Raw genomic sequence first — 16,553 nt, 5'->3', positions numbered from 1 at the left:
GTGTGTACAGTACAAGGGGTAATGACTTGAACCTGAGGGAGAGAAGGGTTAGACTGGAGCTTAGGAAGAAGTTCTTCAGTAGGAGGGTGGTGAGACTATGGAACAGGCTGCCTAGGGAGGCTGTGGATGCCTTCTCTCTGGGGGTGTTCAGAGACAGGTTGGATGAAGCCTTGAGCAGCTGAATCTAGTCAAGAGGTGTCCCTATCCATGGCGTGGAGGCTGGGGTAGATAATCACTGAGGTTCCATCCATCTTAAGCCATTCCATGATTCTATGATTATACTGTAAAATGTCTAGGATTGATTGCTAATCAAAATAGATTACAATCAATATATGTTTACAGAAGTAATCTGTCCCGATTTGAACTGGAAGAAGCAAAATTTCAATTATTTTAACAGCAATTTCTCTTTCTCTTAAACATCTTGGACAATGTGGTTTCACTGAATTTGAGAAAGGAATAACAAAAACCCTTACCTGCATTTGCCCTATTTCTGCAAGCATGGAAATACTTAAGGACAAGGACAAGTTGACCAAAGTGTGGTATTTCAAAACAGCTCATGGCTACTAAGGAAACAACACTTAATAATAAAGCTTACTTAGCAACTAGTAAACTAGCTAGCATGAGAATGGATCTGCAAAGAACTCCTGTCTCCAAGGTGATGGTCTGATCTTCTTTCCCTCTCATTGGCTTTTCCATCCTGATTCTGAAAGGCATCACATTGACAACAGCCTATCAGAAAAGGAGCTGGAAACTGAACCACTCTTGAGAAATTAAATTATTTTCTCTTTTGTTTTCTAAAGCCCAGAAAACTTCAGTAAGAAAAATAAGAAAACCCAATCAGGTCAGTTCCTTATTCCAGTTCCCAGTAAGACATCTGCAGATTTGGTGGTACACCAGAGACTTGATGGTCGTCCACAGCAGACACTCACAAAAAGAACACAAAAAACACAGTAATGGAGAATCACAGAATGTTTTGGAGGGGATCTTTGAATGACATGTAGCCCAACCCACCCTGCACTCAGCAGGGACATCTGTGACTAGAACAGGCTGCTCAGAGCCCCAGACAATCTGGGGCTCTGAAATGCTTCCAGAGATGGAGCTCCTACCACTTCTTTGGGTAACCTGGGCCAGTGTCTCACCACTTTCAGAATAAACCCCTTCCTTCCTCTGTCTTGGAAGGGCTCAATTGCCCAGGTTCAGCTGAAGAACACAGGTGCTGCTCTTTTCCTTTTATGTGAAAAGAGGATGAGAGTTGGGGATGTTCAGCTTGGAGAAGAGAAGGCTCCAGGAAGACATTATTGCTCCTTAAGAGCACTTAAAGGGGCCAAGAAGAAAGCTGGGGACAGACTCCTATGCAGGGCTTGTTTTGACAGGACAAAGGGTGGTGGTCTGTAACTAAAAGAGGAAGATTCAGACTAGAGAGAAGGAAGATGGGGGGAACAGGCTCTTCTCACTTGCTCCTTGTGATAGGACAAGGAGCAATGGGTGTAAGTTGCAGCAAAAGAGGGGAATACATGGGGAAACTTCTTTACTGTAAGGGTCACAGAGCACTGGAACAGGCTCCCCAGAGAGGCTGCGGAGTCTCCTTCTCTGGAGACTTCCAAGGCCTGTCTGGATGCATTCTTCTGTGATCTGTGTTAGATAGTATTGTCCTGCTCTGGCAGAGGGGTTGGACTCGATGATCTCCTTGGGTCCCTTCCAACCCCTAACATTCTGTGATCCTGTGACACTGAGGGTGGTGAGAGCCTGTCCCAAGTTGCCCAGAGAGATGATAGAAGCCCCATCCCTGACAGCATTCTGGGTGGGGCTGGAGCAGCCTGCTCCTGTTGCAGATGTGCCTACTAAATACAGGAGGATTAGACTACATGACCTTTAAAGATCCCTTCCAACCCAAACCATTCTCTAAGTTTATGATATTCTTTCTGGGCATATGATGGAACATCACAATTCGCTTTTCAAAGTCCAGCCCTCACAAGTGACTACAAAACCTCAAAAGAAGACCACGAGCAACATTCAGAATCGTTTTCTGAGTGATCCAAGCACTACAAAAATTCACTTTTGGATTACACAACACTGTAAGAAAATAATTAATAAATTGCACGAATAAAGTAAATTAAAAAAAGTTACATCCTGAGGAATACTTAAAAGACATGTTTGACTCATCTGAGTGAAGCCTGTGAAGGTTCCATGCTGGGATACTTAGAACTGCCTTCAGGACTTCAGAAACTTAAGTTATCTCAGTTCCTAGCTTATTTGCTACTCTTAGACAACACAAGCAAAGGCTTTCGGAAGCATAATATGCTGAAGTAAGTGAAATTTGGCCTCAGTTACTATTTAGGCAACTGACTGTCCAAGATTGAGCTGAAACACAAGCAACTTGGAGAAGAAAGAAACCAAGCATAAAAGTATACATTTCTCTTCCAAAATACAAGGCCATGAATTGCTGTCTGCCTCTCCCCTACAGCAATCTTTCCAGCTGCTCTCCTTCTCCCCCCACTCTGTTACACCAACAACACAAGGGAAGAACTTCAGTGAAGTATCTAAGTCTCTGGGCTGTGCTTCCCCAGCACTGCCCCTCGAAACACATTTTTCAACTGCCTTTCCCTGCAATGTTGTGTAAGGCCCTGGTGAATTGGTGCTCTCTTGGACAGCCCTGAGGTGCTCCACCAAAAACTTGCATTTCCTTGGTGGGGGAGATCTTAAAACTCTCCTCTTCCTTGGGATTCCCCACACCATACTTGTTTTTTGAGCAAACTCCCACTTTGCTCCCCCCAAATTCACCAGCTCTCCTCTCTCTCCTCTCCAGACCATGAGTTTTGTTGTGCTGATGGTGTGGGAAAAGAAGGTGAAAGTATTCTTGTATATGCACAAGAATATTTGTGCAGGAAGTTCCACTTCAGCAGGAGGAGAAACTTCTTCACTGAGAGGGTGACAGAGCATTGGAGCAGGCTGCCCAGACAGGCTGTGGAGTTTCCTTCTATGGAGACTTTCAAATACCTCCTGGATGCGTTCCTGTGCGGCCTGCTCTGGGTGATCCTGCTTTGGGAGGGGTTTGTGATTGGATGATCTTTAGAGGACCCTTCCAACCTATAATATTCTGTGATTATATGAAATAACCTGGGACTTCACCTAGCTGCAGTACACACTTCACATGTAGTAAAGCAAAAAGAAATCCAAAAGCTAGAAATTAGTTTTCAAGTGCTAAATTCAGACAGGCACTACAATATTCTTGAGTGACCGTCCCTGGAGGTGTTCAAGAAAAGCCTGGATGAGGCACTTAGTGTCATGGTGTAGATGACTGAATAGGGTGGGATGCTAGGTTGGACTGGATGATCTTGGAGGTCTCTTCCAACCTGGATGATTCTATGACTCTATATATACACATATCTATTTACACCTATATAAATGCAAATATATGGCTATCTGTGTGCGTGCACACACACACACATATAAAATTACATAGGTTCATAGAATCATTTTGGTTAGAAAAGACCTTTCAGATCATCAAGGCCATCTGTTAACCTGGTACTGACAGGTCACCACTAAACCATGACCCTCGGCACCACAGCTACACAGTTTTGAAATCCCTCCAGTGATGGGGACTGCACCACTGCCCTGGGCAGCCTGTGCCCTTTACAAACAGAGGTGCTTCTCTCCTCTGAACAGTGGGGATGGGAATTCATTTGTCTAGGCAAAAAAAAAAAACCAACATAGACCATAGAATGATTCAGGTTGAAAAGACACTTAAGGGTCATCTAGTTCAACCCCACTGCAGATGGCATGGACAACTGTGACTACAGCAGGTTGCTCAGAGCCCCATCCAACATGACCTGAAATGGTTCATCTACCACCTCTCTGGGCAACCTCATATAGCTTTTCATCCATCAGTACTCTCAAGTCCTTCTCTGCAGAGCTGCTCTCCAGCCCTTCATCCCCCAGCCTGGACTGACATCACGAATTTTCTCAACCCAGGCACAGGATGTTGCATCTGGCCTTGTTGAACTTCAGTGAGATTCAGAGATACCCATCTCTTCAGCCTGCCCAGGTGTGGGCCATGTAGAACTACCTCATTAGATGATATATACAATAACACATCTGAGGTATGAAAAGCCATCGCCTCCACCAGAGCAGACTCCCTTTGCTCTTGCAGCTAGATGAGGCATCACAGCTCTCCAGGACAACTCAGTGAAGAGCCAGAAGACCTCAGGAGGGATTTCAACATCTAGCTGTGCAATTGCTTAAGCTGAACATGGCATCACACTGGAACTAATCTCTTCGGAGAAATACAACCTCAAGAGCCTTACCAATCACAACTCTTAGAAATACTCAATGCATCCAAAATACTGCAGACCTCACAACTGTGGCAGCTCCTTGACCATAAGCCCCTATTCCTTCAGAAGTGAACCCATGAGAAAGTGCCATCATCTCTCTTGAAGCCTTGTGGGCTTTCAGCTGTCACATTAATGCAGATGAAAGTTTTAATCAGCTTGTGCATCACAAACAGAACTGGAATCTCCTGATACTTAATTACAAACTAACGACACCAGGAGGCTCTCGTTGAAGCTGCACTTCATTACTTGGGAGGGACCTACAGGAAGGCTGAGGAAGGACTGTTTAGAAAGGCTTGAGGTGACAGAATAAGGGACCACTGGTTTGAAAGTTGAGTAGGACAAATGTAGGCTGGACATCAAGAGGAAGTTCTTCACAACGAGAGTGATGTGATAATGGAATGGGCTGCTCAGGGATGTCTCTTGCTCCTGGAGACATTCAAGACAAGACTTGATGAGGCCCTGAGCATCCTGATCTACTTGGAGGTGTCCCAGCTGACTGCAGTGGGGTTGGACAAGATGACATCTGAGGGTCCTCTTCAACCTGATGCAATATGTGAATCTGTGAAATGTTTCAAGTTCCAAAATTTAAATGCCAGATTCCAAAATTTAAATGTCAGAGAGCAACCTCCGGGAGTGAAGTCAGAAGCCCTAAAACCACAGGTGTTGTCAGGAGCTTCACATGATTTAGGGCATGGTAAGACAGCAGGAATACAAGAAGTGAACTTTCAGGTGATGCATTTACTCTACAAACCCATAATCCAAATGCTCTGCCAACAAACAGGCAACAAGACAAGAGGAAATGACCTTGGGCTGCACCAGGGGACATTTAGGTTGGACAAAACAGGACAAAAGTCTTCCCCAGAAAAGGCTGTCAAGGTCTCAACCAGGCTGCCCAGAGCTGTGGTGGAGTCCCCTTTCCTGGAAAGATTTTAAAGCCACATAGATATGGTGCTGAGGGCCATGATTTAGTGCTGACCTGGCAGTGCTGGCTTAACACTTGGACTCCATGACCTTGAAGGTGTCCTCTGGACACAATGATTTTCTGACTCTTAAGTATTTATGAATAACCCAGTGCCTCCAGTTTGTATGGTACACATCACCAAGAACAACTAAAAGATGCAGTTTAAGAAACTTGGTTGGTTGAAATTACTCTTCAATCATTAAATTATTATTTCAAATTACCTTTTTAACTTCTCTTATTTGTGTTTTCTATTTTTATAACTAATTGCTAGCATCACATTTAATGGTAGAGGAATATGATACACGAGGTCTCAGGCAAGTACATCCTTAGAACATGGATTAACACTGAAAAGAAAAGAGCTGTTATTCTCATCATCATGCACAAATGCAGCGCTGGAGATAAATCAGCTTTCTTTTAGACAGTATGGCAGTGAGAGTACAAACCAAGGACACCTCAGGAGTACAAAGATATTATTGAAGTCCTTGGAAGACTTCTCCCTCTTGTACCAAAACTAGAGGTTTTCCAACAAGCCATGCAATTACAGAACAAAATTGTTGCCTGCTTGTGGGTACTGGCTCAGCAAATTGAAGAGAGCTTTATGCATGCATGTCTGCAGAACATACTCATTTGCCCCAGGACATCAGAACTCCACAAGGAATTGTTTTCAACCATTTTTAGGCATTATAGCATATGATGGGTGCCAAAGCCCTGTTCTTCAAAATCATGTCTCTGACTGTGTGGTTTAACTATCCTGAAATACAAGTGGCTTGAGAAACCTGCGTCTGTACCAAGAGAGCTTGGAGAGCATCTCCTGGGGAAAGGACCTGGGAGTTTTGGTGCACAACAGTAATGTGCTCTTGTGGCCGAAAAGGCCAATGGTATCCTGGGGTGCATCAAAAAGAGTGTGGCCAGCAGGTCAAGGGATATTCTCCTCCTCCTTTACTCTGCCCTGGTGAGGCCACATCTTGAATACTGTGTCCAGTTCTGGGCTCTCCACTTCAAGTATGACAAGGGCTTGCTGGAAAGGGTAACGAAAAGACGCTGAGGGGACTGGAACATCTCTTTTGTGAGGAATGACTGAGAGAATTGTGGCTTTTTAGTCTGGAGAAGAGCAGCCTGAGGGAGATCTCATCAATGCTGATCAACACGTAGAGGGTGGGTGTCAGGAAGATGGGACCAGGCTTTTTTCAGTGGTGCCCAGTGACAGAACAAGGGACAACAGTCACGAACTTGAACATGGGAAGTTCCATTTAAACATGAGGAGGAACTTCTCTAAGGGTGACAGAGCACTGCAGCAGGCTGCCCAGAGAAGTAGTGGAGTTTCCTTCTCTGGAGACATTCAAAACCTGCCTGGATTTGTTCTTGTGTGATCTTCTCTAGGTGAACCTGCCTTGGCAGGGGGGTTGGACTCCCTCTCCAGAGGTCCTTTCCAAGCTCTAACATTGTGACTCTGTAACTGCAAGTTGACTAAAGGTACCTAAGCCTCGTTGCTACGAACAGTTGTGGTTTTGTTTTCCCATTTGTAAGTGCAGTGCTTGCTTTCAAGAAGACATTTCAGACATGGCATCACTCACACTGGTTCCTGCATTTTGGTGTTGGTGGCTGCTCAGCTGCCTCATCTTTTGATAGGTCTCTGCAGATTTAGAGATGTCCCACTTCTATTTTGAAGCAAATCCACCAAAACATGCAGTCAGATACTCACATAATCAGGAAGTGGTGAGTCGTTTGAACTCAGGGAACCTCTCAAGGACTGTGTGGCTTGCTCCAGCACTTTGTTGTGCTTTTTAGACAGCAAAGAAAATAAACTGCATTGGGGGGGGAAAGGAGAAAAAAGGAGATTAAAATAAATACATGATAAGATTCTAAAACAGTTAAGACTATCCAGTCAGAAGAGATGTTTCATTATATGCACAATCTTTTTGGAATGCAATGCACAATGGTTACAGAATTTACTTATTTATTCATTTAACATCTGGGCTAAGTGACAGCAGAATTTTAATTAGCAAGATTCTATACAATAAATTACGTGAAGAGCATCATAATTTCACAGTTGAGTTGCACAGAATCACAGCACAGTGGGGGTTGGAAGGGACCTCTGCAGATCTTCCAAGTCCAACCCCCCCCACTAAAAGCAGGGCCACACACAGCAGCTTGCCCAGGATCACAATGGCATGGGGAGTCGGGGATCTCTCCAGAAAAGGAGACTCCACAACCTCTCTGAGCAGCCTACTCCAGGGCTCTGTCACACTTAAAGTAAAGATGCTTTTCCTCATGGTAGTCACCAGTTTGCACCCCTTGTCCTGTCACTGGGTGCCACTGAAGAGAGTCTGACCCCATCCTTTTGCCCCCTACCCTTCAGCTCTTGCTGTGCATTGATCAGATGCCCTCTGGGGCTGCTCTTCTCCAGGCCAAACAACCCCAGAGCCCTCAGCCTGTCCTTCTCAAAGAGATGCTCCAGACCCCTCAGCATCTTTGCAGCCTCAGCTGGACTCCCTCCAGTAGTTTCCTGTCTCTTGAACTGGTGAGCCCAGAATCAGACAGAGTTCTCACCAGTCAAACTGTAACAGAAGGGATGGACACACATGGCATTGGAGCACCTAACCAGGACTGATTTCCAGGTGGAGGTGTTCAAGAGAAGCCTGGATGAGGCACTTAGTGCCATGGTCTAGTTGACTGGATAGGCCTGGGTGCTAGGTTGGACTGGATGATCTTGGAGGTCTCTTCCAACCTGGTTGATTCTATGATTCTATAATGCTAAGTGCAATACCTCATGGAATATACTGTGGTATGTCTATATGCATCTTGTGTATTATCAACTACAATAACAAGAAGAATCCAAGTATATGTCAGGAGCTTTGGGTATTTAGAGGCTGAGATTTGCATTTCACTAGAAAACACTCTTCAAAAGTGTATTTAGCTTCAGTCAAGCAATAAATCATTACCACGGCCTTATAAATAACCTGTGAAATCACAGGTCCATGCAGAGAAAGAAACACCTTTTCCATGCACTCTGAAAAAGAAGTATGGACGTGGCATCATCTGACAAATAAAGAGAATGCAACTTGACTCCAGTGGCAGAAGGAGAGATTAGAAGTGGGAGCAGTGAACGTCACCAGCTCATGCTCAGCAGCTTCAAGGAGCGAGATAATTCTGTGAAACCACTGGATAACTCACATGGTTTTCAGCCCACAGGCAACCCATTTTCCCCATTCTCCATCTTTCCACAGGTCCTACATGTCTAGGAGGGTGCTGGAGGCCTGGAGCAGGCTGCCCAGAGAGGTTGTGGACTGTCCTTCTCTGGAGAGGTTCCAGCATCCAATTGTGATGCTGGGCAAGTTCAGCTGGGTGCCCCTGCCTTAACAGGGGTGTTGGGCTAGATGATCCCTTGATGTCCCTTCCAACCCCCCACCATGATGGGATTCTGTGATATATTTAAAAGGACTTTTCTGACATCTTTTTGGAGCATTACAGTACTCCTTGGGCTTACTTTAGATGACTTTGTTGGTTCTCAAAGGGTAAAAAGTCTGCCTTGACAAATAAGCACCAACAAAATTCACTGCTGCTCTTGGAGGAGGTTACATTTGGGGTGAGAAGCAGTGGCAGGATCCTTGTTCATCAGAGTCAATTACAAAACATTTAAGTTGTTTTAGTAAATGAAAAATCAAGTGGCAAAAGACCACCTCAGTTTTATTTTCTAGAGACTCTCTGTGTTTTGGAACTGGAGAACAGCTTCAGAGCTCTGAAAGCTTTCCTGCCTCAAGAAATGATGCTCAGCTTTTGAAGAAGTTCCCTTAATTTGTTTTATTTGTTAATTAAAATATGTTGTTGATGTGTTTCACAGATAGCAGGAGTAGATGCCCTGGAGTATCAGAGCGTGTCCCCTCATTGCTAGTCAAGAGCCTCAGGAAAAAGCTTTTCCAACACTTCGGCCCCAGGAATTAGTTATGCTTCTCAAGTCTAAATCTTATTTCTTAAGAGCCAATTCCATAAATTCCCTAAAATCATCTCCCAACACCTCTTCAGCCAGATATTTTCACAACAGATGAAGAGCTCCTAAGGAGAATCTCTGCTGCATGCAGGATATCTAACTAAGCCACATATGAGTCCTCAAGGAGTTTGTACCACCCTCAGGGCTCAGCCAGACTCCGCCAGAATGAGGAATAGGCTGAAGATGGTACAAGTGAAACCTGGGCCAGCATCATGGCTGGCCAACTCCCACTCCCAGCAGAATACTATCACTTACACTGAGACTATCACAACTGGATTTGGTGTTTTCAGCAAAAGATATGAAAACTGGAATCCTATCTTTTCTTTTTTGTTCTATCCAAGAGAGCCTTGACAAGACATGTTATTTCTGAGACTAAATGCCAACCACCATAGAATCACAGAACAGAGCCCATTAATTCAAAGCTATTAGTCAGAACCACTAGAACATTCCATGTTATAAAGAAGCAATACAGAAGTAAGACATATTAGTAAGGCCACATCTGCAGTACTGTATCCAGTTCTAGACTCCCCAGTTCAACAGAGACATGGAACTTCTGGACAGAGTCCAGTAGAGTCTATAGAGATGCTGAAGAGCCTGAAGCATCTCAGTGAGGAGGAAAGGCTGATAGCTCTTTGGCTGTTGAGCCTAGGGAAGAGCAGCCCCAGAGGGCATCTCATCAATGCTCAGCAAGAACTAAAGGGTAGGGGGCAAGAGGATGAGGTCAGACACTCTTCAGTGGTGCCCAGTGACGGCACAAGAGGCAATAAACTGGAACCCAAGAGGTTCCATCTGACCATGAGGAGACACTTCTTTGGTGTGAGGGTGCTGGGGGCCTGGAGTAGGCTGCCCAGGGAGGTTGCAGAGTCTCCTTCTCTGGAGAGATTCCAAACCCTCCATGTCACTGTGATCCTGGGCAAGCTGCTGTGGGTGCTCTCGCTTTAGCAGGGGTGGTTGGACTGGATGATGTGCAGAGGTCCCTTCCAACCCATTACCAGTCTTGGATTAACTGTAGTGGTGGCTTTATCTTTTTCCCCTCCTCACCTGTAACTTTGTACTCGCAGATGGAAATTGTTTTTTTCTCAGATTAAAATTTGGGTTTGCAAATTGGTCCTTGGTCTAAAACAGTGGCACCACTTTTCATGTCACAGCTAGTTTTAAAGCCTCAGACTTCAGAGACGCTGTCATCAGCACCATCTAGTGCTGTGGAGATTCAATAATCAGTTCAAAACAACCTAGTGATGCTTACAGGGAGGTGCAGCAAGAAAATGTTAAATCTGGTGTCTGTCTGCTTCGGGGCATGACTCCACAGAAAGGAAGACTTTGGAATGAAAAGGATTCTCTACTAGTAGATGCTTCTCCAGAGTAGCTGAAGCATTCTGGCCACCAAGGAAATATAAACAAAGGAGTGGGGTCAGGAGTTTGAAAAGCTGGTTTAATCAATACATGTAAAGAGGAAAGTGCACAAAAATTGGTATTTTGCACTGAATTAAAGCAGCAAAGAGCAACTTTATTTTCTCTGGCAGAAATGTAGAGAACTGGGTGAAAGAAAGAGCAAGGAAAAGGACGGAAGGCTATTTTTTAAATACACTGGTTTTGCTTCCTTCAATGTTTTCTTTTATTCCTGTGTAACTCACTAAGCTGCAGTGCTGCTTATTGTGTAAGTAAGCCCTTGGTGGCTGATTTCTGTCTCCAAAGCAGCAGTCAGGGGGCATGCTGTCCTTGGCACCTTGCAAAGTTTGGCTTTCCTGCCAAGTCTCATTACCTTTGCCATAGTAATGAGACACATCATGGTGGGACTAATGTCCAGAAAACCAAAACTCAGGTCAAAAAAAAAAAAATCAGCACAATACCCTTTCTCATGAATTGGTTACTGAGCTTCAGAAACCATCCCTGAGAGGAGGGCAGGGATGTATAGGGAGCAGTTTTACATCTTAAAGCCCAGGGTTCAGTGGTGATACCAGTTCTGTTTTACATCTTTATCAATGATCTTGATGAGGAGATTGAGTGCATCCTCAGTACATTTGCAGATGACACCAAGTTGGGTGGGAGTGTTGATCTGCTTGAGGGTTGGGAGAGCCTAGAGATGGATCTAGCCAGGCTGGAACCATGGTCTGAGGCCAGTGGGATGAGGTTCAACATGGCCAAGTGCTGGGTCCTGCACTTTGGTTGTAACAACCCCCTGCAACACTCCAGACTTGGGGCAGGGTAGCTGGAAACCGCTCAGTGGAAAAGGACTTGGGGAGGGCTGGTCAACACCAACAGAAGATGAGTCCAGGCAGCCAAGAAGGCCACCAGCATCTTGGCCTGGATCAGCAATAGTGTGGCAAGCAGGAACAGGGCAGGCATTGTCTCACTGTGCTGGACACAGGTCAGTTTTGGGCTCCTTACTCCAAAGCAAAACATTGAGATGCTGGAGCACATCCAGAGAAGAGCAATAAAAATGTCAAGCGTCCACTGGGTGATCTTGGAGGTCTCTTCTAACCCGGTTGATTCTGTGATTCTATGATATGATTCTACAGCACAAATCTTGTGAGGTGCAGCTGAGGGACCTGGGGTTCAGCCTGGAGGCGTCGAGGGGAGACTGGAAAGAAGGCTGAAGCCAAGTGGGGGTTGGTCTCTTCTCCTAAGAAACAAGTGATAGTATGACAGGAAATGGCACAAAGTTGTGCCAAGGGAATTTTAGGTGAAAAATTTCTTCCCTCAAAGTGTTGCCAAAACCTGGCCCAAGCTGGCCAAAGTAGTGGTGGAGACTCCATTTCTGGAGGGATTTCAGATCTGTGTAGCTGTGGTGCTGAGGGACATGGTTTAGTGGTGACCTTGTACCTAAAAGTCTTTTTCAACCAAAATGATTCTGTGAATAGAAACATGTAGCACTGTACCCAGATCAAGCTCAAAGAGCTCCACAGAGGCACTACAACAAGCCAGAGAAACTTAAACCCTGCTGTTTTGATTAACGATGGAATTGGGATGTCCAAAGGAAGTAACGTTGCTTACTGCAACGGTCTAAAACTTCACCACCAAGTAATTAACTTCTTTTTATGCCTGTAACTCTACCCCTGAAAGCCAGCCAGACAATCATCAACTTAATTTAATTAAACGAGATTTGCATGAAATTGAGCTCGTAAAAACATTTTATCATTGACAAATGTTGCCTTCTAACAGAGATTCCACCAGTCACATCTTCACTGCCTGTAAGGTTTTGGCTGTTGATTTGACTTTAAAGGTATGAATAATGCAATTTAAAACAGGAACAGTGTTTTCATAGATTCACTGAATGGTTTGGGTTGGAAGGGACCTTGAAGATCATCTACCTTTACTATAAAGTTGCTCCTCTCCTCATAACAAAGTATGGTTCATGCATAGGTGGGAATTAAGATGGTCTCAGACTTCTCCCATTCATGGTACTTGCATTTTTGCTACACTAACAATCAAATTGAATTAAAAAAAAAACCACAAACATACAATGTGGTCACAGAGGGCAGCCCACAGAGGTGGACAAGAATATAGGTGACAGTACTTTTCCTCTGTATTCCATCCTTCTCCATCAGCTCTCAGACATGCTACGGAGAGACACAGCCCTTAAATCTCTCCCATTATGGACATTTCAAAGCAACAAAAAATGGTGTTCAGAACAATGACCAGTTGTGGCATCTCCATTTATATATCACAGAATTACAGAACAATGTCTAGCAAGCAAAATGATAGGTTGGAATAATAACAAAATGAAAAAAAAAAACCAAAACAGCTACCTATTTGAGATCTTCAGGTCACGTCATGGAGGAGCTCAGCCAACAAAGAAGACTCAAAGCTGAACAATAATCTCAAGGTCCTGTGCTTCTGAGTTCTAGGAATTAGAGTCTGTCAGGTTAAGGGAGGGGATTCTGCCCTGCTGTTGCGCTCTGCTGAGACACTCTCTGACCTGCTAGGGACAGCTCTGGCAGGGACCTGTTGGCGTAGGGCCAGAGGAGGCCACAGCAATGCTGGCAGGGCTGGAAGGGCTCTGCTGGGAGGTCAGGCTGAGAGAGCTGGGCTTGTTCAGCCTGCAGAAGAGAAGGCTCCAGGGAGACCTTCTGGTGGCCTTGCAGGGCTTAGAGAGGCTAAGCAGAAAGCAGGAGGCAGACTTTTTCTCAGGGCCTGTTGTGACAGGACAAGGAGTGATGGTTTGAAATGGAAAGAGGGAGAGTGAGAGTGGAGAGAAAGGAGAAATGTTTGGGAGTGAGGGTGGCGAGAGCCTGTTGCAGGTTGCCCCATGAGGTGGGAGATGCCCCATTCCTGGCATCATCCCAGGTGAGGTTGTTTTGGGCTGTGAGCAACTTCAGTTGCAGATGTTCCTTGTTCTCGCAGGGAGGTTGGACTGCATGAGCTTCGAAGGTCCCTTCCAACCCACAATACTCAGTGATACTGTGATTTCTTTCTAAGGTTTCTTTAAATCCCTCTACAGAGAGGAACATTTTAGTTTAACACAAGGCTGAGCTTCGATCAGTGCAGAAAGGATTGCAGACTAAACAGTAATGGTTACCTAAGAGCAATTTGATTATGTGTTATCTGCACACACAATAAAATTCCAACCAGCAACACACGAACTTCACGCTTTCATAACACCAACTCCACAAAGCCTGTGAGTCCAAGGAAGGGGGGGAGGAAAGGCAGCCAATAATGGGAACTCATTTAACAACTTTTTTTCTTTTCAGTTCACCATAACTTCACCAAGACAAAAACCACGATGAAATAAACAAATAGACAAACAGACAAAAAAAAAAAAAAAAAAACCCAGCCCAAAACCCAAAGAGCTGCTGCAGGCTCTACAGAGTAAAATGAGAAGTTTCAAGTAAATCCAAAGGTAGAATTTGCCAAAGGAGAAGGTAGCAGTGTATGTATTTTTAAGGAATTAAACAGGGTGACTCAAGATAATGAAAAGATAACCCTCAATGTAATCAGAGTGTCAGAGTGGGACACAAACAGTGGGCAATTACAGAGGAAAGTCAGATGGAGTTCTGTGACAGAAAATAGGAATTGGGCTTCTCACAGTCCAAATCATTAATGAGCTTCTCAGGAGGAAAGATCTTCAATTACCTCAACTCAAAGGCTGAGAGACCCCGGGGTTGTTTGGCCTGGACAGGGAATCACTTCAATGCTGATCAATATCAAAGGGTAGAGGCAAGAAGATGGGACCAGACACCTTTCTGTGGTGCCCAGCTACAAGACAAGTGGCAATGGATGCAAAATGGAACCCAGGAGGTTTCACCTGAAGACAATGAAAAAAAATCTTTGTTGTGAGGGTACTGGAGGCCTGGAACAGGCTGCCCAGAGAATTTGCAAGTCTCCCTCTCTGGAGAGCTTCCAAACCCAGCTGACATTGTGATCCTGGGCAAGCTGCTGTGGGTGACCTTGCTTTAGCAAGTGGTGTAGACTAGATGACCCCCAGAGGTCTCTTCCAACCTCTACCAGTCTGGTATGTGTTTGTGTGCGGAGAATGACTTAAGCACTAAAGCCCTGCTCAACATCATGTACTTGAAGCTCAAAAATGCAGACGCTCTGATCTTTCCTCCTCACTCTCCTAGTTCAGAAGTACACAGCAAACAAACTGAATGGCACAAAAGCAAACAGTATCTGGTTGATGGCGGGAGGGGGGGGAGAAGCAGTTTCAGGGATCAAAAATGGTGATGATGAATGTTCCCAAACAATTCAGCACTACTCCGTGCCATTCCTCTGCTTGGCTCTCACAGAGAAGCCAAATTGCACTATTGTTCTCCATTTTAAAGAATTAAACATAAGCCCTAAACACCAAAATCATGTTATGCAAATACTCCTAAAACAATAGAATTTCGTAATGCCTGCATGGATGCCACAATCATATGAGGGGGAAAAAACCCTTCTTCTTTATATAGCAAGATCTAAATATACCTTTGTTTTCAGACCTGACAACTGAAAATCAAACCCATACCTTAGTTCCTGTATAGGTGAGCAACACAGCTTGGTCCCTCATGGGAAATAACATAAATGCACTGACCTACACCAGAGTAAGCAAGAATGAGGGATGAGATACCATCCAGAGGGAGCTGGACAAGCTGGAGGAGTGAGCTTGTGGGTATCTCATAAGGTGCAAGAAGGCTAAGTGTGAGGTCCCATACATGGCCTGGGATGCCCCTAGTATTGTGATATATACCATAGACCTCCAGGCTGGGGGATGCAGGGCTGGAGAGCAGCCCTTAGCAGAAGGATGTGGGGGTCCTCGGGGGTACATGAACTGGCACTTAACACTGCCAGCCCAGAACCAGCTGTGTCCTGGGCTGATCCCCAGCAGTGTGGGCAGCAGGGGCAGAGAGGCGATTCTGCCTCTCTGTTGTGCTCTGCTTAAAACCCCTCTGCACTGCTGGGGACAGCTCTGGAGTCCTCAGCACAGCACAGACAAGGACTTCTTGGAGCAGAGCCAGAGGAGCAATGCTGGCAGGACTGGAAGGGCTCTGCTGGGAGGCCAGGCTGAGAGAGTTGGGTCTGTTCAGCCTGCAGAAGAGAAGGCTCCAGGGAGACCTTGTGGTGGCCTTGCAAGGCTTCAATGGGCATCTAAGAAAGCAGGGGACAGACTTTCTCAGGGCCTGTTGTGACAGGACAAGGAGTAATGGCTTGAAACTAAGAGAGGGAGATTCAGACTGGAGAGAAGGAAGAAACGTTTGAGGCTGAAGGTGGTGAGATTGCTGGTCCAGGTTGCCCAGAAAAGAGGAAGAAAAGCCAGGTGAGGCTGTTGCTCTAGTTGATGTCCCTGCCTACTGCAGGACATTGGACTAGATGAATTGTAATTCCAACCCAGTTGATGTTGCTGATGTCCCTGCCTACTGCAGGACATTGGACTACAGGAGTTGTAATTCCAACTCAAACCAGTCTATGACTTCATAGTCCTATACAGAATGACTGGTGGCAAGCAAGTGGGGCAGCTGAGCAGCCTTTCTGTGAGGAATGGAGAAGTGCTCTACAAGCACTGAAGGAACCAGGCCTTGAGACAAATCCATTTAGCATGAATAAGTGCAGAAAAATCACTAAGTTGTCAAACATTTTTGTCTACTGGAGAGCTCTCAGGGCATCTTGCATTTGAATTATCCAAGCTGGAACAGCACGTAAATAGAAATAACCAGAAAGAAATAGCCACAGAGAACTTCAGGAGATGTATGGGGCAGTTTTTTCCATGATGGGACAGTGTCTTGGCTCACCTGAGCCCTACTCTGTGGCCTGGGAGACATCTGGGATTGCAGGAAGGAGAAGCTAACCTAGTGAGATA

General features: G+C 45.2%; 1 protein-coding gene across 2 annotated transcripts in view; it reads right to left on the bottom strand.

Moving 5' to 3' along the window:
• DYM (dymeclin) overlaps positions 1–16,553 on the bottom strand; it is a 265,771-nt gene that overhangs the window by 86,202 nt on the left and 163,016 nt on the right. For both annotated transcript variants that reach the window (XM_064176432.1, XM_064176434.1), the window contains one exon: positions 6,995–7,097. In XM_064176432.1, coding sequence (XP_064032502.1) covers positions 6,995–7,097 — 103 coding nt within the window. The remainder of the gene's footprint in view (positions 1–6,994; positions 7,098–16,553) is intronic.

The sequence above is a fragment of the Pogoniulus pusillus genome, chromosome Z, assembly GCF_015220805.1.
Source record: "Pogoniulus pusillus isolate bPogPus1 chromosome Z, bPogPus1.pri, whole genome shotgun sequence".
NCBI classification, from domain to species: Eukaryota; Metazoa; Chordata; class Aves; order Piciformes; family Lybiidae; genus Pogoniulus; species Pogoniulus pusillus.
The sequence above is the reverse complement of the archived record's forward strand: the minus strand, read 5'-3'. Positions and strand labels throughout refer to the sequence as shown.